At 44.9% G+C, this 24,210-nt stretch overlaps 1 protein-coding gene across 23 annotated transcripts in view; it reads right to left on the reverse strand.

The window, feature by feature from the left end:
• RGS6 (regulator of G protein signaling 6) overlaps positions 1-24,210 on the reverse strand; it is a 611,989-nt gene that overhangs the window by 57,837 nt on the left and 529,942 nt on the right. For all 23 annotated transcript variants that reach the window (XR_015134069.1, XM_086319934.1, XM_086319935.1 and 20 more), the window contains 2 exons: positions 23,931-23,992; positions 11,358-11,468 (listed from right to left, as the gene is read on the reverse strand). Coding sequence is in view for 22 of the 23 variants with exons in the window: in XM_086319934.1 (XP_086176060.1) it covers positions 11,358-11,468; positions 23,931-23,992 (173 nt within the window). In the remaining variant the exon portion in view is untranslated. The remainder of the gene's footprint in view (positions 1-11,357; positions 11,469-23,930; positions 23,993-24,210) is intronic.

Consider the following 24,210-nt stretch of genomic DNA (forward strand, 5'->3'; position numbering starts at 1 on the left):
GCAGTGGAACTTCAGGACCCATCTCAGACCCGTGGAATTGAAATCCACAGCTTAGCAAGATCCCTGGGTGATTTAAGTGCACATTAAACTCTGAGACACATTGGTCTACCAATATTTATTTCCCCCCCCTTTTTTGATATCCATTGATTTATTGATGTTTAACTTAGGTCCAAAAAGAATCAGAGGTTTACAAGAACACACAATTACAAAATCAAAACAATAACAAAATCCCCAAACCCTTAAACATAGGCAAGTATGATAATAGGAACAAGTAATGGTGAATCTTGGTTGTTGTCGTTTAGCTGCTACGTCACGTCCAACTCTTTTGCAACCCCATGGACTGTAGCTCACTAGGTTCCACTGTCCATGGGATTTCTCAGGCAAGGATACTGGAGTGGGTTGCCATTTCCTCCTTCAGGGGATCTTCCCAACCCAGAGATCGAACCCATGTCTCCTGTATTGGCAGGTGGATTCTCTACCAGTGAGCCACCAGGGACACCCCAATATAGAAAAGAATAGTAATAAAAACGAGTGATGATAAGTCTTAGTAGGGGATGGTTATTATACCAGAAAACCTAGGCTGGGGGAACTACTGCCAGTGAACAAAAACATTTTTTAGAGCTTCCTTGGAGCCAAGATAAAAAGAGATTTGAATGGATTGAACCACTTTCAATGTTTGAAAGAGGTAATATGTTAAGTTTGTCAGTAAAGACAACTTTTGCTCTAGTATTGAATTATAAGAGGAAGTGCCTCACAAGTCTTTACATAAGGAGCATTGAAACACAATGAATGATATTTCTGATACCTTTATTTAAAAAAAAAAGTGCAGGAAACTTTTACATACAGCTATTGGATTGCCAAAAAGTTCATTTGAGTTTTTTCATAACATGCAAACTTCTCAGAGTTTAATGTGCACTTAAGTCACTCAGGGATCTTGTTAAGCTGGGAATTCCAATTCTGTGTGTCTGAGGTGGGGCTAAGATCCCACTGCTGGTCCACCACTTGAGTGGGAGATAACAGCATGTGTCTGTGAATTAAATGCTTTCAACAAAAGTCAAAAGCATGATATTAAATTCTAGGGTGGTGAAGGTATATCTCTGGAGAGCCAAATAACGAAGTATGTAGCTTCATTGTCATCGAGGGCATGACATCCCACTCCAGTATTCTTGCCTGGAGAATCCCCATGGACAGAGGAACCGGGCAGGTTATAGTCCATGGGGTTGCAAAGAATCGGGCACAACTGAGTGACTAAGCACAACACAGAACAGTTTCATTGTCATCTGGCTTGATACAAGAAAACTTCAAAAACCGGTGGAGAAAATATTCCATTCATTTTCAGGCTTTTTGCAGGAGCTCAACAGTAGTCGTCTCTTCACTCCCCAAGTCCAAACATATGCTCCCCATGCAGCTCTATTGCCAAGGACGGAAGGTGGAAACAGAAAGTGTGTTGGTGTGGAATGAATGCTAGCCACATTAAAAGGCTCTTGCCCACAGGGTTCAGAACCACTACACTGTAGCCTCCGCAAATGATGTAAGGAAGGTGCATTTTATCTGCAAGCACTAAGCTGTGAGCCCTACAGCTCACACACAGCGATCACATCCACATATTTCCCTTCTTTTTAAAAATAGACACAAACTTTTTTTATGATGTCTTCCATGGAATTTCCCAGGCAAGAATACTGGAGTGGGTTGCCATGCCCTCCTCTAGGGGATCTTCCCAATCCAGGGATCAAGCCCAGGTCTCCCACATTGCAGGCAGATTCTTTACCATTTGAGCCACCAACAATGAGGAATTCCAAGATAGATTTTTTTTTTCCCCCAGTGTTCAAGGCTGGGCTTTCTGTAATGAGCCAAGAAGACAGATCCTAGAGTCTCTCAAACTCAAGCCACAGAATCAAACTCAACAGCTTTCCAGAGGACAAAAAGCGCTGTTACTATTGAGGCAAGCAACAAATGGAAGCCCCACCGAGCTGCAGGAACGCATCTGCTTTTGCCAGGATCGTGCTGTGACCTGGGATGGCCACAAGGTTGCAGGGCTCTTCGGGGATGGTGCTGATGACAGCTATACCCCAATCAGTGGCGGTGCCCAGAGAGCCAGGTGTGGGAAGGTGCTCAGTCTTTGTCGTGACTGTGTTATGGACACACGTCCACCACCAGCATCACTACTTTCTGGTTTGCAAGCAGTGAGCCGTATTCATCCCACCAGGTTCCTTGGTGGTGGCAGGGGGAAGAGTGGTGGAGGATAAGGGCCATTTTGGGGGTAAGCCAGAGAGCCAGGGGTGTCTCTAGATGGCCTAGGACAGACGTCTGGATATACAGGGAGCTGCAAGCTCAGCCTTCAGCAGAAACAAGGAGTTTTGGAGAGACAGGCTACCCTGGTGTGGCGGTTTCCTAGTTGGCCAACATACAAGCAACTGGACGGCTTAAAATAGAAATTGATTCTCTCACAGTTCTAGAGGCTAGAAATCTGAAATCAAGGTGTTAACTGGGCCACACTCTCTCTGAAGGCTCTAGAGGAAAACCTGTTCCATGCCTTCTTCTTAGCTTCTGATGCTGCCAGAAATCCTTGGCATCCATGGCCTGCTCATGCATTACTCCAATCTCTGCCTCTGTCATCACATGGTATTCTGCCTCTGTTAGAATGGTATTCTGTATCTGTATCTGTATCACATGGTATTCTGCCTCTGTATCTGGTTTTTCACATGGCATTTACTCTGTATGTGCCAGTGTTTCTGTTTTCTCTCCTTATAAAGACATCAGTCATATTGGATTGGACTTCCCTCCAATTGGTGGCTCAGTGGTAAAGAATCCGCCTGCCAATGCAGTCAACGCAGGCTCAATCCCTGGGTCGGGAAGATCCCCTGTAGAAGAAAACGGCAACTCACTCCAATATTCTTGCTTGGGGAATTCCATGGACAGAGGATCCTGGCGATCTACAGTCCATGGGGTTGAAAAAGAGTTGGACACAACTCTTAGCAACTAAACAACAAGAGCAACATATTGGAGTAAGAGCTTACTCTACCCCAGGGTGACCTCATCTTAACTAATTGCATCTTTAATGGTCCTGTTTCCAAATAAAGTCACATTCTGAGATTCTGGGAAGGACTTGAATTTTTAGGTGACACTATTCAACCTAGTACATCTGGGTTCCTTCAATTACTCATTATTCACAATCCTATTTCTGTGTCTGGGCACCCTATATCTGCTCTTTTTCTTCTAATAATCTGGTCATTGGGATCTATTCTATTAAAAGCTTCTTGGATATAACTTTCCTATACATGTCTTTCTTGTACCTCTTGGTTATTTGAAGAACCATCCCTTTGAAGGTTCAAGATCAGATGTGAACATGTTGCTACCATGGAATGGTCTCTGTGGTTATAAAATAATTCTGAAAAGTTATCTCTGGACATCCATCCCCAGGTGACTAGTACCATAACTTTCCCTTGGTCTCACTCAGATAATCCATGGAACTCAGAGCCCCTCTATTTTCATCCATTGTATAGAAAGGCTTTCTCATGACACATCTCTAATTATGGTTTTGTACCATCACTTAACTTTTAAAGGGTTTATGTCACTGTCTTTGCAGCTATCTTGTGAGCTCTCTGAGGGCAGAGACCACATCTCTGTATTTATCATAGTGCTTTTCACACAGCACGTGTTTAACACTAAAGGGAAATCAGTAAGAAAATGTGTACAGTAAGTAATGTAGATGATGTGTCTTTATATTGACATCGATGTGTCCTTATATTTCTATTTGCTAGCTAGATGCCTTTTTCCAACTCTAATTTCTCTTCCATGCCCATTGCTTCTCACCAAATTCCAGCCTCCCACTGAGCAGCCCAAATTAACACAGCCAAGACAGGTGGCTCTCCCAGGGAGTCTGTCTTTCATTCCAGCTGTTCTCCCAAATTGAGAACAATAAAGCCAGATTCAGAATAAGCATCTATCTATAAAAACATCAAGCTATCTTCAAAAGGTTTCGAGTTACTGGAAAAATTATGAAACAAGGGATTGTTCCTTAAAGAGTGAATAACCAATGAGTCCATCTCAAGATGAAGGTTATTGAAGAAACAATCACAATATTACTTAATGCTCCAAGAAAACCTGAGGGTCCTAATACTTCAACAAGGAGTGGTCCTGTTGTTTGTTACTCTGGAACAAACCATCTTCAAACTCAGTGGCTTGAAACAACAACTTATTCTTCTCTCTCAGCATCCCATGAGTTGACTGGGCCCAGCTGGGAGGTTCTCACTTCGGGTCTCTCAAGAGTTGTAGATGGACAGTAGCTGGGGGTGGTGTCATCTGAAGGGTGGACTGGGTTGGACATCCAAGATGGCTCATCACATGGCAGATGATGCTGGTTTTTGGCCAGAAGCTCAGCCAATGCTCTCAACCTCCACGATCTCCCTGATCACTTGGGTTTCTCATAACCAATAGGTTTTTAAGAAAGAATGTCTTAGGAGCAAATGTTTCAAATGACCAAGAGCTGTTTTATGATCTGTTCCCAGAATATTACTCCTGCCATACTCTGTCGGTTAAATAAGACATCAAGGCCAGCCTGGATGAAAAGTGGGGGAGGTGTCCCCTTTCCATAGAAGAAGCAGTCCCTGTATACAAAGAGGAAAGCCCTGATGGGGCTATATATGGAGACTGACTACCACAGGGAGGGAGATCGACTAATACCATGGATTACAGTTCTATCAAACTTGCTGAGTAGCTCAGTGATCGTCTCTGCCCCTCAGCACATTGGGCTAGTTGAGAGTGGATGCCTTTGACCAAGTAGGATGAGCTGGTTCCTTGTAGCTCTTTGCTCATGTGCCTGTTGCCCAGCAAAGAGAGAAGGTCAAACCAATACCATGTGGTGAGGGCAAATCATGAACCCCAATCCTGCAGGCAATGCCAGGTTCTTGTTAGAGCCACTATCTTGCTGATGGCATCTTCCCAGGGACACTTTCCTGGTGGTATTCAAATGACAGTGGAGTGAAGTGAAGTGAAAGTCACTCAGTCACGTGAGTGAGACTTCAGCCTTTGTGACTCCATGGACTATATAGTCCATGGAATTCTCCAGGCCAGAATACTGGAGTGGGTAGCCATTCCCTTCTCCAGGGGATCTTCCCAACCCAGGGATCAAACCCAGGTCTCCCACACTGCAGGTGGATTCTTTACCAGCTGAGCCACAAGGGAAGCCCAAGAATACTGGAGTGGGTAGCCTATCTCTTCTCCAGCAGATCTTCCTGACCCAGGAATTGAACCAGGGTCTCCTGCATTGCAGGCAGATTCTTTACCAACTGAGCTACCAGGGAAGCCCTCAGATGACAGAGCTCTCTCCAACTGAGATCTGGCAATTTGGGGCTGATTCTTTCTCAGTGATGAGCCCTGGCAATCACTATCTTCTTTATCTAAATTTGACTTCTCAGAATTTTCACCGAATAAACTTCAGGTATATCCTTTAAAGAGGCAGTCTTGTATTGCCCCCTGAACATTCCTTTTCTCATCCTTGGATTTCTAGATCTAATAGTTTGTCTGAGAAGGAGAGAGGATTAAAGCACAATTTCATACTGTTTATGCTACATCCTGCTTCATCCTGCCAATTATTCTATTAATCCCTGTTGTTGTCTTTGACTGGTTTGTCTATAAACCCTACATGGCTGAGACAGTATGTTCAACTCTGTAGAATCCAGACGTTATCTGTGATGACCTCTGCCCTGGGCATTGGAAAGAGTCTGTACCCATTTACTCACGCCCAGGAGAAATCACAGCTCACCTCAGATGAACATGAAGTCCCAAGTGACCCCTACTGTCTCCCATGCTGCCTCGACTCTTCCATACAACTTCACCCATCTTCACCAAAAACCAACTTCATATAAAGTGTCTGAGAGGGTAGAAGCCTTTACTGAAATTGGAGGGTCTTGAGAAGGGGGTACACATTGCACCATCCAACCCCCGGCAGTTTAGAAATCACATATTCAGTATTTCCACTTTGAAAAGTCCTCGGACACCTCAGCACTAGGGGTTTTCATGGCTCTGAATGGAGGCTTGCTCTCTCTTGTCTCTCTGTTCTTCTTTCCACCCTCACTTTTCACAGCCCTGAGGTCTCCCCTCTTGGGGACAAAAAGTACATTCATCTCATTTTCTTATGGGGCACAACCTCTCCACTTGTTGTTGAATCTTTGCCAACACTCCTGTTCTTAGGGCCTGACTCTGTGCCCCGAGTGACATTAATGTCCTTTGCCAAAAAGGAGGAATCCTGGAGCCGGGAGGTAAGACAGCATGTTATTCACTTTGCTACATGGGTATCTTGAGAAACTTTCTTACTTAGAAGATAGCACAGGTCTCAATACTCTTTATTAGTTACACTAAATTAAACTGAAACTGAGAAAAAGATGACCTTGGATTATTTTGCTGGTCACATTCAGCCCTTGCTTCATGCACAAAGGCTGTTTGGTCTCTAGACTGAACAAGTATGTTGGCGCTGATCCCTGACTCTGTATCACCAGAGGCAGGTTCCCAATCACTGCCAGCTGTCTGACTGGGTGGGAATGTCCTGCTGGGAGAAGAAAGAGGGCCTCACATTCTCGTCATTCTCCCTTGTATCTGTGTAACTAGCTTGAAGATGAACAGAACACTGTAGGTGTTAGGTCAGATGTTATGATGACAGTAGAAGCCTGAGCTGTAAAAACAGAGCCAGAACCTAGCTGTGGGGGCAGTGAGTCCCTTGGGGACAAAGTGCTGATATGTTTGAATAAACCAATAGGCCAGGTGGCCACCATCTTCCCAAACTATCATGCTTTTTGCCTTTTTTTTTTTTTTTTTGCTGACTTACAAGAAAGAAGGAGGAAATGCCAATGTCATCAAGGTGAATTAAATTCACACGCTTAACCTCTCTTCCTTTCCCAAATGCCAACAGCATTACCAACAAAATGGTCACTTCTCCATTCACCCTCCATCCAACCTATACTTTCTGAGTACCTACTACATGCCAGACACAGGTCTAGGTGCTAAAATAACTGTAAGTCTTATTTAGAAAGAGATCCAGGGGGAGGATGTGATCTAGAAAGACTGGATGGATGTGGGGTGGCCTCTACAGAGTGAGTGGTCACCGAAGACCTTTCTGAGAAAAAGACACCAATGCTGAGTGAGGCTTGAATGAAAAGGGAAGCCAGTCATGTGCGGGTCTGTGAGAGTGGTCCAGGAGGAGGGAACAGATAAGAATCTGGAGTTCAGTGAATTATCAAAGCCAAAATAAAACATAGAGTGTAAGAGGCAAATAAATTTCCTATCAGCAGAGGATAAACGTTGAGGAACTTTGGGAACTTACGAAGCAGGTGAACTGGTGACAAAGCTGAGCGTGGGCCACCTAGGCTTCCAGTGGGGCCATCTGGGAATAAGGTGACTGAGTGTTACCAGCAGAAGCCTGGGAAAATCCCAAGCCCTGAGCAGCAAGACTGGAAGTAGGGGCAGTTGGCAGGTAGTGAATGGGGGGGCATAGGGCAGGAACTCAGAAATATGAGACACGGGTTCCCTGGGCCAAGAGGGTCTCTAAGTAAAAGGGGGACATTTTCTGGCCAGCTTCTCACATGGGAAGTAAAGCCAGAGGGTGGTGCCTGTGTAACCTAAGGCTGGTAGACCTAATATGGATGAGAAAACATCTCAGCAAGGCAGGGAGACTTCCAAAGATGCTGAGGTTTCCTCCTGCTGCTCACTGGTTTCTGCAGATCTCTCTGTGCCCCCCTAAGATCCCTCAACAGATGGGAGAACAGTGTCCTTCTTGGGGTGCGCCGTGGAGAGGAGACTGAGTGACTTAAACGCATCAGGCCCGAAACAGAGTGGCGCACCTGGCTGCCGGAACGTTAGGCCGAGGAAAGGCTGGGCTTCCAGGTCAGGCCTGTAATTAGCGTAAGATTAAACAAACACGCAATCCACCGCTGCCAGAAACGGCGCACTTAACTGACCCAGAGAGGGGACTAGGCACTGGTACTTTTTCAAATAAGCTCTCCGGGTGGTTCTAACATATAGTGAAAGTTGAAAGCCAAGACCTTCACTTATGAAAACCAGTAGTACCCAAATTGTCTGAAAGGACTGATCTGCTCTGAACAGTGATCGGATTAATGACACAATGAACAGAAACAATGATTCTCTGATCAATGATGCCCTGTGAAATAAACTAAGTGGCAGAAATAGAGGGGAGATATGAAAAAAGTCTGAATTCCTTCCAGGGCAATTCAAGAGGATATACATCACTAGAACAGAGCAGGCTGTGAAGAAAAAGCAGTCCAAGAATATTAGAAATTCTTGGAAATTAAAAGCACAAGTGTCAACTACCCTTCCCAGCAGTCAGTAGGAAAAAAAAAAAAAAAAACTCGTTAAAGTATAAAGTCACAGAATGGGTACCACTGAGACTGGTGACTCTGAAGAGTAACTCAAGAGATTCTATTCTTGAATATAGAAGAAAAAGACTAAGAGATGGAATTTTTAATAGAGAAAAGATAAGAGATGGTGCTACTACACCGCAGATGACCAGAGTTCCTACCAAAGGATTTCCTGAAAAGAGAGGGTAGAATGGAGAGAAAAGAGTAGCAATAAAGGAGAGGGAGAGAGAGAGAAGAGAAGCAAGTTAAAGAAAGATGTAAATTCTTGGATCAGATCAAAGGGACTACCAAGGGCATATCAGAAATAATTAAAAAGAAGTTGTCTTTCTTACATGGGGCTTCCCAGGCAGCACTAGCGGTAAAGAACCCGTCTGACCAATGCAGGAGACATAAGGGACATGGGTTCAGTCCCTGGGTCAGGAAGACCCACTGGAGGAGGAAATGGCAACCCACTCCAGTATTCCTGCATGGGAAATTCCATGGACAGAGGGGCCTGGCAGACTACAGTTCATAGGGTCACAAAGAGTCGGACACACACACACACACACACACGACTAGCTAACACAAAACTCGACTAATAAAGTAAAACTCAAGGAAGAGAAAAAGAAACAAGGAGAAAAATTAGATTCAGAAAACAAACAGCTGAGAAAAATGTTAACTATGTGATCTGAGTAAATGTGACTGCTTTCTATCCCCATGTCCAAGGCAAAACACATCACTAGAAAAAAGGCAAAGAACACACACACACAAAACAGGCAAGCCACCAAAGAAAAATGAGTATCTAGTAATCATAAGAATAGATCCTCAAGTATTTTAACAAAAAAAATAAGCAAAATGAGATGTTTATTTTAATCTGTCAGATTTGCAAAGATGAAAAAGATTGATAATGCTTGGGTTGTTTTTAAGTTGTTTCAGAGTTATTTGAAATATATATAAATTGGAAGAAAATATAGTATGTTTACTTTGCTCCTAAATGAGCACACACGTGCTGTGGAGCGCTGCACGTCTTCTCAACCCCACCACCTTCATTTCCTATTCCGTGTTGATTTTTGCCCAATAATTCCTTTTTATCATAGCAACTGCCCCGAACACCCGGATTTGCAAAGATATGGCATCACTGAAAGGAATATAATGTGATCTAACGTTGAAAACAGGGAACACCTTAAGTTAGTCATTTATACAGTATCTGACATAGGTTGAACATCAGTGTTTTCCTTAATGATTTAGAATGTCTCCCGGGAATCCTGTGAGTTCCCTGCAGCAGCCCAGAATGCTTGGGTGCAGTTTGGGAACCATGGCATTAAACTATCAACAAAGGCTCTTTCTGGAAAGTGAGATTGGGATGGAGCGAGAGAGAGTTTTCTTTCTCATATACATTTAACAGTTTGAAGGGCTTCCCAGATGGTCCTTAGTGGTAAAAACCCACCTGCTAATGTAGGAGACATGAGATGCAGCTTCAATCCCTGGGTTGGGAAGGTCCCCTGGAGGAGGGCATGGCAACCCACTCCAGCATTTTTGCCTGGGAGAATCCCATGGACAGAGGAGCCTGGTGGGCTACACTCCACGGGGCTGCAAAGAGTGCACTCCATGGGGCTGAAGCAACTGAGCATGCATGCATACACAAAGACAGTTTGAACCTTTTATAATGAGCATCTGTGACTTCTATTCCTTCTTACAAGGTTTCCATCTTAAGAAAAGAAGTCAGAAAAAAAGACAAGGGTGAAAGTGAATGAGAGAGATACAAAGAAATGAAGAACAAAATAAAGAATTGTCTAGCCAAGGGCAGAGGGTGCAAAGGCACAACATACTGGGTTCCTCCCGTAATCTCCAATGTGGTCTAAGACCCCCTGGGTTTAGTTGCTTAGCTATTAAGTAAACACACTAGCTTCTCTCATCTGTATGGGCTTCCCTGGTGGCTCAGACAGTAAAGAATCCTCCTGCAATGCAGGAGCCTAGGGTCGATCCCTGCAGTTGGGAAGATCCCCTGGAGAAGGAAATGGCAACCCACTCCAGTGTTCTTGCCTGGAGGATTCCACGGACAGAGGAGCCTGGAGGGCTACAGTCCACGGGGTCACAAAGAGTCAGACTGAGCAACTAACACTTTCACTTTTCTCTCATCCAGAAGGAACTTCTGAACGGAACCATTGTGCCTGCTACTCCAGAAGAGCAGAGGGATGAAGACCACAGCTCTGGGGCCCTCTGCCTGGGTTCTAATCCTAATCCTACCACCTTCTTGCTGTGTGACCTCGAGCAAGTCCATTAACTCCCATTTTCCATCTGTTCAATTCTGAGAATAATGTCTACCTGTTGTGGTGACTCATTGGAAGATACTTACTAGAGGCCAAGTACAGAGTGCTGCTGCTGCTGCTAAGTCGCTTCAGTCGTGTCCGACTCTGTTCAACCCCATAGACGGCAGCTCACCAGGCTTCCCCGTCCCTGGGATTCTCCAGGCAAGAACACTGGAGTGGGTTGCCATTTCCTTCTCCAATGCATGAAAGTGAAAAGTGAAAGTGAAGTCGCTCAGTTGTGTCCGACTCTAGCGGCCCCATGGACTGCAGCCCACCAGGCTCCTCCGTCCATGGGATTTTCCAGGCAAAAGTACTGGAGTGGGGTGCCACTGCCTTCTCTGAAGTACAGAGTAAATGCTAGCTATTATTGTTGTTGTTGCTAATGTATGAAAAGCAAATGATCCACAGATTCTTGCCCTCCAGAAGTCAGAACTAGCAACTATGACGGACTGTCCCAGTTATCATAACATCCATAGAATCAGAGAGAGGTCAGAGGGAAGCCATAAAGGATCCACATACAATACTATAAAGAGGTAGAAACCATGAGCAAGGAAATCATTTGGGTGGTTACAGGAGGAGTTTCTGTTCTGTTGATTAAAAAGAGTCAAATTAAGATGGGGTACAATAATAATCTCCTATTCTCATGCACTGTGCTCCTCCCCCCACTTCCAAACATTAAAACATTTTTGTTTTTTTTTACCTCATCTCTATGTCCCATAAAGCGATATCATCACTGATCCAGGGATTGGACGGCTCAGCTGGTGTGATCAAAGGGTCATATTCCATGTACTGTTCCGTGTAAGCAATTAAGCTGTAGAAGGAAAGCAGAGCAAAGAATACCACCAATTTCCCATAACAACAGGTATTCTGTTTAACATAAACATCATATCAATCTTCATATAATTCCAAGTTAAAGGGAAAAAAGTATGACCCCCGCTCCCACTTCTGACAACTCAAACTATTTTCATTTGTCCTTGCTCTCTCCCCATGATGGACATATTGTTTCTGCATTATTGCAGTCATAGTACACACATAAATTTTGTATCTTTTCCCCACCTAACTCTTTCCCTGCATCTTGGTGCATCCCTCCCTGGTTATGCTAGCTTTACTGATACACTGGTCCAAACCTGCCTGTGTATCACCCTCCCATGGGGACTGCAGATCTCAGGGCATCTGGGGCACACAGCAGACGCTACACTTTTTCAAGGCTGCCAGCCCAGTATTCCTTCCCAGCTGGATGGATTTCTTTACTATAAAGCCTTTAAAGTCCTGGCAGACCAAAAGGAGTTAACCTATATAAAGGATTTTCCCAAAAAGTAACTCAGTTTTTACAGTTATAATTTAAAAAATCATAATCTTTTTAAATAGAATTTCATTTTTTTTAAGTTCATATAGTTAAAATGATAAAATAGTGCTAAACTCTTTCCTGTACAAAAAGCAACAGCAATGTTTTTTTCTCCTATCCCTTCTCACAGAGGCACCTACTTTCTGTCTTTATTTATTTATTTTTAGCATTTACCTGCTGCTGCTACTGCTGCTGCTAAGTTGCTTCAGTCATATCTGACTCTGTGCGACCCCATAGACGGCCTCAGATCAGATCAGATCAGATCAGTCACTCAGTCGTGTCCGACTCTTTGTGACCCCATGAATCACAGCACGCCAGGCCTCCCTGTCCATCACCAACTCTCGGAGTTCACTGAGACTCACGTCCATCGAGTCAGTGATGCCATCCAGCCATCTCATCCTCTGTTGTCCCCTTCTCCTCTTGCCCCCAATCCCTCCCAGCATCAGAGTCTTTTCCAATGAGTCAACTCTTCGCATGAGGTGGCCAAAGTACTGGAGTTTCAGCTTTAGCATCATTCCTTCCAAAGAAATCCCAGGGCTTATCTCCTTCAGAGTGGACTGGTTGGATCTCCTTGCAGTCCAAGGGACTCTCAAGAGTCTTCTCCAACACCACAGTTCAAAAGCATCAATTCTTCGGCACTCAGCCTTCTTCACAGTCCAACTCTCACATCCATACATGACCACAGGAAAAACCATAGCCTTGACTAGAAGGACCTTTGTTGGCAAAGTAATGTCTCTGCTTTTGAATATGCTATCTAGTTGGTCATAACTTTCCTTCCAAGGAGTAAGCGTCTTTTAATTTCATGGCTGCAGTCACCATCTGTAGTGATTTTGGAGCCCAGAAAAATAAAGTCTGACACTGTTTCCACTGTTTCCCCATCTATTTCCCATGAAGTGTTGGGACCCGATGTCATGATCTTAGTTTTCTGAATGTTGAGCTTTAAGCCAACTTTTTCACTCTCCACTTTCACTTTCATCAAGAGGCTCTTTAGTTCCTCTTCACTTTCTGCCATAAGGGTGGTGTCATCTGCATATCTGAGGTGATTGATATTTCTCCCAGCAATCTTGATTCCAGCTTCTGTTTCTTCCAGTCCAGCGTTTCTCATGATGTACTCTGCATTTAAGTTAAATAAACAGGGTGACAATACACAGCCTTGACGAACTCCTTTTCCTATTTGAAACCAGTCTGTTGTTCCATGTCCAGTTCTAACTGTTGCTTTCTGACCTGCATACAAATTTCTCAAGAGGCAGATCAGGTGGTCTGGTATTCCCATCTCTTTCAGAATTTTCCACAGTTTATTGTGATCCACACAGTCAAAGGCTTTGGCATAGTCAATAAAGCAGAAATAGATGTTTTTCTGGAACTCTCTTGCTTTTTCGATGATCCAGCAGATGTTGGCAATTTGATCTCTGGTTCCTCTGCCTTTTCTAAAACCAGCTTGAACATCTGCAAGTTCACGGTTCACGTATTGCTGAAGCCTGGCTTGGAGAATTTTGAGTATTACTTTACTAGCGTGTGAGATGAGTGCAATTGTGCGGTAGTTTGAGCATTCTTTGGCATTGCCTTTCTTTGGGATTGGAATGAAAACTGACCTTTTCCAGTCCTGTGGCCACGGATATTCCTAAATTATACATTTTCATACCTGCTTTTGATTATCAATTTTAAACAAAGATTAACTTTCTACTTACCAGTCCCCAACTCCCTCCACCATTTCCTCCAAATGTAACACTTTTGTTATATCAGCAGTCAGTGTTCATGTTATTAAACTGTATAATAATTGTTTGCCACTGGGCTCAGGAGTGTATTACATTTTTTAAGTGTTCTAACAAATGTGTAAAAACACCTAGCAATACTTCCCCACAGCACATCAGATAATCAATCAGTTCTGTCTCTCTGTCTCCTGGAGGCCCTCTCCCCAAAGTCTTGAGTCCTCTTGCTCTATTCTGAACCATTTGTTCTATAGGCTTGACGCAAAACCGTCATCTCAGGCCTTCCTTCACTTCTGTGGGAGCCCTGGTGTCCTGGATTCCACGCCTGCCTACTGGTTTTACTCCCTGGCTGTGCTGAGGCACATCCTTTAGCAGTTTCCTAAGAAAGGATACACAAGAGCTAAATATTTTGAGTCTTTGCAGGCCTAAAATTGCTTTTACTTCATACTTCACTCACAGTGCTGGATATAGAACCCTGAGTTAAAAATCATTTTTCTTTCAGAATTTTGAAGGCATCGCTCCATTTCTTTTGATATTCAGTTTGTTATGATACTATTGAGAAGTCTGAATCCATTTTAATTTTTGTTCTTTTGTTTGGTTTCTTTTCTCTCTGGAAGCTTAGCGTCGTCTCTTTATTGCTACGCTGCTGCTGCTGCTGCTGCTAAGTTGCTTCAGTCGTGTCTGACTCTGTGTGACCCCATAGATGGCAGCCCACCAGGATCTTCTGTCCCTGGGATTCTCCAGGCAAGACCACTGGAGTGGGTTGCCATTGCCTTCTCCCTTTATTGCTATAGTGCTTTCAAATTTCCCCACGACCCTTGCTGGTAGTTTTTATTTACTGTGCACAATGGGCAATCAATAGGTTAAAAAAAAAAAAAAATATATATATATATATAGACACACACACACACACATATATATATTTCCCAGAAATCTCATGGTATTTCTTCAGTAATTTCATAACCTTCATCTCCTTGGTCTTCTCTTTTTATAATTATTTTAAATTAAATGTTGGAATTGATAATCCAATATTTCTAAATTTTCTCTATTTTTTTTTCTCGTCTTCTTGTCTATTGGTTCTTCTGAAATTTTCTTTATTTTTTCCACTATGGACTATCACTTTCTTACATTTCCAGAGTTCACTCTTGTTTATCTTGGTATCTAGTTCTCATTTTATGAATGAAATATCTTCTTAGGTTTCTGGGGATATTGTGTGCTCAGTCGTGTCCGACTCTTTGCATCCCCCTAGACTGTAGCCCACTAAGCTCCTCTGTCCATGGAATTTTCCAGGCAAGAGTATTGGAGCAGGTTGCCATTTCCTATTCCAAGGCATCTTCACAACCCAGGGATCAAACCTGAGTCTCTTACACTGGCAGGCAGATTCTCTACCTCTGAGCCACCAGAGAAAGCCAAAGTAGTGGTAGACAAACTTGTTCTGCAAGACTGAAATAGTTAATATTTTAGGCTTGGCAGACCAGATGGTGTCTGTTGCAACTACTTGGCTCTTCTATTATGGCACAAAAGCAGCCACAGATAATTCATGAATAAATGTGTGTGACTGTGTTCCAATAAAACTTTATTTGCAAACACAGGGAGTGGAGTGGAATGGATTTGGCCTGCGTGTTATAGTTAGTGGTCTCTTGCCTATGGGCATCTACATCTGGCTCCTGAGACCAAGGCATGGGAGGAGTCAGGGGTCCCAGAGCTTGTATGCAACTCACTCAGTAATTCTCTTGCTTTCAGCTTGCCCTTTGTGATGTGATGTGTCTGAGTTCTGAGCTAATGGGATTCAATTTCTCCAGAGAATTAAGTGCCCACCTCCTGCGTTTGTCATTAATGGGGAGAGAGGGTCTCTTTGTGGGCTTGGAATCACAGATGCAGAAGCTCCAGAGACTGCCTACCTATTCCTCTGGGGTTACCCCCATGCCTCCTTCTTGCGTCCCATGGTTCTGGGTGCCTTCAAGAACCAAAGCCAGATTTTGCTGGGCAAACTGGTTTTGTTATAATTCTCCCACCCCTAACAAAGAGGTCATGATGTTCTTCATTCTGTCCCCATTCAATCTATTTTTTATTAAATTTTGAAACATTTCTCATAAAAATTATAAGAGTATCACCCTTGAACTCACCACCCAATATAAAGAAGCACAACATTACAAACAGAGACAGAAGCCTGTGGTCATGCTCCTTAATTCCATACACTTGTGATCTTGGAAAAATGTGTGGAAATTATTCATTCATTCATTTGTTGAGCTTGTGAGTTTATACTATTTATATTCCTTTACTGACATGTTACTTTTGGGGAGAGAGAGAAGACAAATATTTGTCCACAATATTATTAGTATCTTAAATGAATTTATTATAATTTATGTAATCATTTCCTTTATATTAGACATAAACTTTTTCTTTCTTTTAGTATACATAGTTCTGGCTACAGTAAAACAGCATTGTTCACATAAGTTTTTCTGCCTTTTAGGTTATTTATTTAGAATTAATATCCATAAGTGGAATTATTGGACCAGCAGGTATAAATCTTTTTATGGTTATCGATCCACAATAAAACTTTCCCGTAAGCATTGCCATCTTGAGTGTCACCAGCTTCCCCTGTAATGGCAGATTCAGAGTCACAATTCCTGCTACTGAATTGCAAAGAGCAGGCGTGGCCAAGTAGCTTGCTTCTGAGAATGTGAAGAAATTCGTTGGCAGTTCCATCTCATCGCTACTCAAAAACGTGGTCCATGAAGCGCGGGACAGGTATCACTGGGAGCTTGTAAGAAATGCAGAAGCTCAGGTCCCACCCAGACCTACTGAGTCAGAATCTGCATTGGTAATAAGATCACCAGGTGAACGATATGCAAGTTTGGGAAGCACCACATCCCGTTCTTCAATTTTCTGAGAGGCTCAGGATGTTTTATTCATCAAATGAAGATGAAGGAGCCTGTGATACTTTAAGTTTTAAACACATTGTCTCATGCACGGACTGTAACCCCACGGGGGTGGGAGGAGCAGTGGACCAAATTGAAAAGCTTTGGTTTCTGGTTCTTCGGTGAGCCACTGAACTGGTCTTTGTCCTGGTAGCACAGAAGGTAAAGAATCTGCCTGTGATGGGGGAGACCCAGGTTTGATCCCTGGGTCAGGAAGATCCCCTGGAGAAGGGAATGGCAACCCACTCCAGTATTCTCGCCTGGCGAATTCGGTGGAGAGAGGAGCCTGGTGTGCTATAAGGCAAGTTCACCATATATTACCTAATGGCTTTGATGAGCCCTCAGGACCTTTTGATAAGAGAACAGGAAAGCATTTCAAGAGTCCTCCAGTTACCCCACAACTATAAGATAGATGCTTGCAACCAAGATGGGCAGTTCACGCCCACGGTCCTGTAAATCTCTTGCTGGTGGTACATTTGGTGTGGGCGAGGCTTCATCCATACAAGCCGTCCAGCGTCTCAGGTGAGAATGGACAGGCACAGGGGCTCTAAGTGAGCACTGTGATAGCGGGATCAAGAGGTAAGTTGGTGCTGTGATAGCTCCCAGGGCAGGCATCCCTTTGCCACATGGGCCAATTTCATGCTTCCTGAGGTGAACGTATCCAGACAGACAGGGTGACGCACTCCAGCCCCTCAGGGACAGGAGCTCCTGGGTTCGGGACCCTCCCCGACCTGGCCCTATGTACCTCTTTGTCTGGCTGTTCATCTGTATCCTTTAATAAACTGGTAAGTGAAAGTGTTTCCCAGAGTTCTGTGAGACACTGAACAAATTAACCAAACCCAAGGAAGGGGTCGTGGGAACTTCTGTTTATAGCCAAGTCAGACAAAAGTTGTGGGGAACCTAAGGACTCGTTATGACTGGCATCTGAAGCGGGGTGAGTGAAAGTTGCTCAGTTGTGTCCGACTCTTCGCGACCCCTTGGACTCTACAGTCCATGGAATTCTCCAGGCCAGAATACTGGAGTGGGTACCCTTTCCCTTTTCCAGGGGATCTTCCCGACCCAGGGAATGAACTCAGGTCTCCTGCACTGCGGGCAGACTCTTTAATGTCTGAGCCACCAGGGAAGCCCATGGTGGCGTGAGAGTAAAGGAAAAACACAGAGAAAGGAAGACTGTATTTTTTCCCTACACAGCATCCCAAGAATGAAGTATATACATGGCATTGGTACATAGTATATGAGGGAGAAGAAGGAGAGATGCTGTCAGGCTCCAAGGAAAATGGGCAGTGAGGGCTGGCTTGCAGCTGTGGGAAGTGATTACTCAAGGGGAGCAAGGGCATGGAATACAAAGCATTCTGGGAGAGTGATCATCATTCTGACTTTAGAAATACAACGCAAATGTGTTGCTGCATTCCCTAGGAGATCAGGGCCTCTTGTGGGAAGGAAAGCCGGAGACAGAATGTGAGAAGGGTGAACAGGAGAGTGAGTTTGCATCCCCTTTGGTACGTGTACTTTCAAAATGATGATGCACAAAGGGGGACCGGGCAGGAAGAGGATCTGAATGGGAAGGGAATGAAAAGCAGAGCAGCACAGCAGACACAGAAGAAAAAAGGTTGCTTCTTATTAATTCATTCATCTCTCTTTCTTCACGTGGGAGAAAATGGGGAGGAAAGACAATATAAAGAAAGAATTCCTTAATTATGGGCCATCCAGAGAAAAGATATGCAACAGAGAAACTCAGGTTGAGGGAAGGGCCATGGAGGTGAATGTGGCCCCTTAGACAGAAGAGCATAAGCCAGGCCAGCTATCACGGCCTTTCTAGGTCTTGGTCTGGATACAGGCACCCTGTCTACAGTGTTACCTCTGGTGTTTTCTTTCCTATCACCTAACATGAGCGGGGAACGAGAAGCAAGGACTCTGAGGCATCTGGAATCACATAAAAGCACTGTTGTAATGACCTCTTCGGTCCCCATTTTTTCCTCCCTGAAACTGTCATTAGACAGTAAGTTCACAGACTTCTATCACCTCAGCAGGTTTTTAATAGACCCTTAGGATCTGCAGTCCCTTGCTCATTATCTCATTTCATGAATTACACTTCATGATCATAGAGGGGTCAGGAAGCAGAGGAGGAGCCTGCTATAATTTCAGGGGGCAGCAGTGATCTCGGACATGGGCAGGCAAGGTGATGGTAAAAAATCAACTCAGCAGTTGGCTGTGATGCACACATGGCTCCCAAGGATCAGGTAAGGATAAGCTAAGTGCAGGAGCAGATAAAAAATCACACAACGCTATTTCTCCATGTGGGACAGCTTTGCATGATCCGGGCAGTGACTGGCCAGAGCTCAGTGCCACTAAAGGTGGAGAAACATAGCAAAATATAGAGACTTTCCAACAATTTGGAACTGAAATGTATAGATTTTTGCATTCTCAAAGTTGGTTTGCCTAGTGCTATAAAGCTGGGCTGAATAAAAAGTGGATCCCCTTGAGCACTCTTGCAAAGAAGAGCAAGACCTCATCTATTTGGCAATTTCGCCTCTTGAGGAAACATAGACAAATGACCAAAAGGGCCTCAGAGCAGAGTCTACAATGAAATAACATATGCCCCAAGGCTCAATGCCTGTTATTAAGAAGAGCACACCTCATGAAGACTCTTTTCCTCTTGCTTTTGGATGGAGACTGAAGAACTTGATTATTTGATTTTCTGGTGCGGTAGATCTGTTTTAAAAATGGAGTGTATTTCCCCAGTCCTTGAATCTGATCTGGGCCTGTGACTTGCTTTTGTTAATAAAAGGCAGCAGAAGTGTCAGAATGCCAGTTTCAAGCCTCAAGGAACTCTGCACGTTTCTGCTCTCTTGCTTGCAATCCTTCTGTCCCCAGGCGAACAAGGTCAAACCGGCCTGCTGGAGGACGGGAGACCATGCAAAGCTCTGCCCAATGGTCCCAGCCGAGGTCATCCTAAACCAGCTGAACCAAACACGTGAGAGATCCCAGGCAAGATCAGTAGAGCAGCCAACCGAATCCACAGAGGCGCACAGACATGAGGGTGGTCCAGCAGACATAGACATATGTACACAGACACGTGAGCACATAGACTGGCAGGTAGTCATGCGAGCAATAGCAAATGCCACTTGTTTGAAGACACTATGCTTTCAGGTGGTCTGTTACTCAGCAATAGCTAACTGATACACCTGGCCTGCTATATATTGGAAATGGGAATCGTTTAGAGAGGAAGAAGGGCCACTGGAGACAAGCCATGCTGACAGAAATAAGAAAACAAGGCAGCAACTAAAAAGCAAAAACAGAGACTCAAAGAACATACTGGTCTGGGGCCCTGATGGCTCAGACAGTAAAGAATCTGCCTGCAATGCAGGAGACCCACGTTGGATCCCCAGGTCAGGAAGATCCCCTGGAGAAGGGAATGGCAAGCCACTCCAGTATTCTTGCCTGGAGAATTCCATGGACAGACGAGCCTGGCAGGCTACAGTTCGTGGGGTCACAGAATCAGACATGACTGAACGACCCGCACTTTTGCTTTACTAGGGGAAAGGGAAACCTTTTGGTAAGACCTTGATCACTAACAGAATTTTAAAGCACAATATATGAACACTGACCCTGAGTTATCCAGAAAACTTAACTGAAAGGCAGTATTCTTTCTTTAAGAAGGCAAGGGCATTTTAAAGCAATATTCTCATTCAAAATATTTAAAATGAAAAGCTCAAGGTGTTAAGCATTATTTGTCTGGAAAATTCATTTGTGTGTGCAGGGACCATATTTTCTAAAGCCAAAACTGGGTGACATTTCAGATGGGCTTTGGTACCGCTTCCAGGAAATGCAGTTTGGTGGCCATGATGTAGGCATTTTAGGGCATTTGACCACTCACGGGGACAATGAGACAGAAGAGGTGAAATCAAGATGACCCAGGAAAATCTGCACAGAAGAGCCAACCTCCTTCCTCAAAGGTTCCAGGTTCATGGTACCAGAGGAGGCAGCCCAGGGAGACCCACAGACTGGAGGCTGCAGGGCCAGCCTTCGGCAGCCTGCAGGACTCAATGTGCTGGAGAGTGGAAATGAAAGAGGTGGGAAGAACTGCCATCTGCAGGGCCAGCCTCTTTCCTTGGCCTGTCCTCTGTCCCTCTGGACACCACACAGCAGGTTCATGCCATTTTATGTACTTGAATTCTGCTCCTTTCCAAAGCATCACACTGGAAAATAATAATTGTTCATATTCGCTGCAAGTGTTGCAAGTGCCAAGGACTAGATCAAGCTCTCGAAGAGGATTAACTCATGAACCCTGTTAGTTACGCACCACTGCTGTCTCCCCTTTCAAGAGGTGAACCGAGGCACAGAGAGGTGAAGCAACCTGCCCAAGATCACACAGTTGGACAATGGCAGAGGCGGAATCCAAACCTAGATGGCTGGCTCCACATCCATCCCCTGCACTGTGGTTCTGCTCATTTACTTTGCAAAGGTTCCTTTTTCTCTTCCCAGCTGCGTCGGCTGCATCCTTTGACTCAATCTTGACTTCTGCCTTTTTCAGAACTGGACTTTTATGATCACCAGCCCTCCTGCCCTCTCCCCAGTTTCAGTTCTCAGAGAACTAAGGGGAAAACCACACGTGCCTGTTCTTGGCGGGCTGCGGTCCTTTGCCCTGTGGCTTCTGGCTAATGACCACGATCGCCTGGAGTGGGTCCAGGGAAGCCAGGTCTGCCCACCTGTGATAGCTCAGCTGCTACCTCTGGCGAGCAGCGCAGTTGCACCCAAGGCCAGCTGCCAGCACCACCTCCCTATTTTCACCCCCCACCGAGCCACTGACAGACCAAGGCTCCAGGCTGCTTTATCTCCTGCTAACACCCGTCTCCTCTCCCTCCTCCTCTCTATCTGGGGGTTTCCTGTGGCTCTAATGAAAAACCCTTGTGTCACATTGAAAAGTTGCCAGTTACTGCTGCTGGGAATAAAATGCAGTCTCTGCGGGGCAGAGACTCGTGAAAGCTTCAGGCTGGGGAGTGAGGAGGGCAGGGTCGGAATGAATAATCTCTTCGGGTGTGAGCAGGCTCTCAAGCATAATTAGATGGTACCAGGTGAGGCCTGTAAACAAACAATGTACCGCTCAGGCTCCCCGCCCCCGCCAGGGCTGTCTCCTTTCCTGCCATGCACACCCACCCAGCTGGCCACCCTTGTGCTGACGGGGTTGGGATCTTTCCCTCCACCCCAAAGATGAGACCAGGCTGGGTGTCCCTTCTGATGTGAGCTCTTAGGTCTCTGTGCGTGGTGGGTAGTAGCTTCCCCAAATCCTCAGAGACCTGGTCAGTCCACCATGGGGTATTCAAAACACAGTTTCCCTGGTCTACTCTGAATCACTGAGTCTAATTCCTAGCACGATGGCTTAAGACTCTCCAGTCTTAACCCCATCCCCGACCTGGATGAACAGGCACAAAACCACTGACCCTAGCAAGCAGACCAAGGGAAAGACACACCCACATACATGCTCTCCCAGGTCTGCAAACTTTAGAGTGTCCTTCCACGGCTAGCTCTGATCCTAGGACAGCCAGGACAGACATTACTGTCCCCCATTCACAGACAAAGAAGCTTGCAGTTCCTCATAGGCTACGACACCAGGGGAGCCCAGGTCCTCCCAGCTGTTTCACTCACAAGTACTCTGCTGGGATGAAGACAACCACAGCGAGGTTTGAAAAGCAACCTCAGAGCCTGGTACTCCGAAAGCCCCACATTATGATAGTGGGGTGAGGAGGCTCCCCAGCCTGCCAGGCTAAAACTGTGACCCCTAGAACACTTGTCTAATGTGAGGTGAGCTCCAGCCATGGCAACCTTCTCAAGCATGTGCATTAGGGGAAAATAGGAATATCAGGAATTCTCAGTGGGGTCGATTTTGCCCCCTCCTGGGACATTTGATGGTGTGTAAGAACATTTTTGTTGTCATAAACTGTGAGGTGGGGTTTTGGCATCTAGCGGGTGGATGTCAAGGGCTTCCTAGGTGGTGCAGAGGTAAAGAATCTGCCTGCCAGTGCAGGAGACGTGGGTTCGATCCCTGGCTCCGGAAGATCCCCTGGAGAAGGAAATGGCAACCCACTCCAGTATTCTTGCCTGGGAAATCCCATGGACAGAGAAGCCTGGCAGGTGACAGTCCATGGGGTTGCAAAGAGTAGGAAATGACTGAGTCACAGCACACATACGTGGGTAGAGGTCAAGGATGCTGCAAAACGTCATGTACAGGACAGCCTCCTGCCACCAACAAGTATTTGGTCCAGAATGTCAATTGTGACACTACTGAGAAGTCCCGGGATAGATACGAGATGCCATCAAAGAGATGAGCCCATATCCAAGGATGTCCTTGGCCACTTAAGGGCAAAGTGTGAATCCCAGTTTGGCGTTTGTGTATGGAGTTTTCTTTGGCTTGATTTTTTTGCTGTTATTTATCTAGAAAGGAGATGTGGATGAACCCAGGGGCCAGCAGAGAAAAGGCTTACAGGTTGAACACACAGCCAGTCCTCTGTGTCAGGTGGGCTTAAAGGACCCACTTTACTGTGATGACCAATAAATACTAAGACCCAGCTCAAGCCCTTGAGTCTTCAGATACTGGTTGCCACTTTAACAGTAGCATATGGATGAATAAACCTCTAGTTTGGGGTTACCTGCTCAGATTTATTCCATATAGACTCTCCAGGGGGTCTCCCGTCTTTAAAAACATTCAAAAACAGACTGTTTCATTGACAAAATCAAGTCTCCCATGAGTTAACAGAGTGGAACCGACTCCTGGTGCAGACTGTAGCACTAAGGCTCCTGCGGAAGCCAGGCTGCAGGTGCCAAATATTTTCTTTCCAGCTGATTCGATGCAGTTGGGCGGTTGATGGTGTGTGGAGGTGGAATGCCTCCTGATGGTCCAGTCCCCCCTGTTTGCGCAGCCAGGACCTCAAAGGGCACACATAATTCTTTCCCCCTATAAAGTGAATCTGGGCGTTTTACAGCTGAAAAGGGAGCGATTCCATTTGAATTAATCAAGAGGCTGAAGGTAAATGTGCATTATGTAGCTTTTAAGGTTCTTCCTTGATTGACAAGGTCTCTCAGCCACCCTCCTGAAAAGCTTTAGCAACAGAACATTTTTTAGCATCACTCAAGGGAGGTCTGCTATCTTAGCTATACTCAAACAGGCCTGTGGTGTTTCCACCCATCAGTGTAAGAAATGACTGTGGTCTGCCTCCTGATACACACTCGTCAGCCATAACCCTGGCACATTTCTCCTTTGTTGAATTAGAAAAAAATAATAACAGTAAGGGGAAACATACCTTTCAGCCACTTTGGACATTTTTAAACAATGTCTGTCAATCTGTGCATTCAAAAATGTTATCTGAGGAAAGACAGAACAGAAGCGTTAAGACTAAACTGGAATATTTTCACCCTTTCACCCCAGGAACCCAAATCCTGTATTTCTACCAACAGCCAAACACATCCTCTGGATAGACTTCTCCAGGCCTCTAAGTTTCACTCCAGCAACTACTTTCCTCTTTTGGAAATTCTTACCACACTCAAGAAATACATTTTACTGTTTAGCCTATATCACATATT

This window comes from Bos grunniens, chromosome 10 (genome assembly GCF_055505025.1).
Source record: "Bos grunniens cultivar Pamir isolate PY7600 chromosome 10, Bosgru_T2T1.0, whole genome shotgun sequence".
Taxonomy (NCBI): Eukaryota; Metazoa; Chordata; class Mammalia; order Artiodactyla; family Bovidae; genus Bos; species Bos grunniens.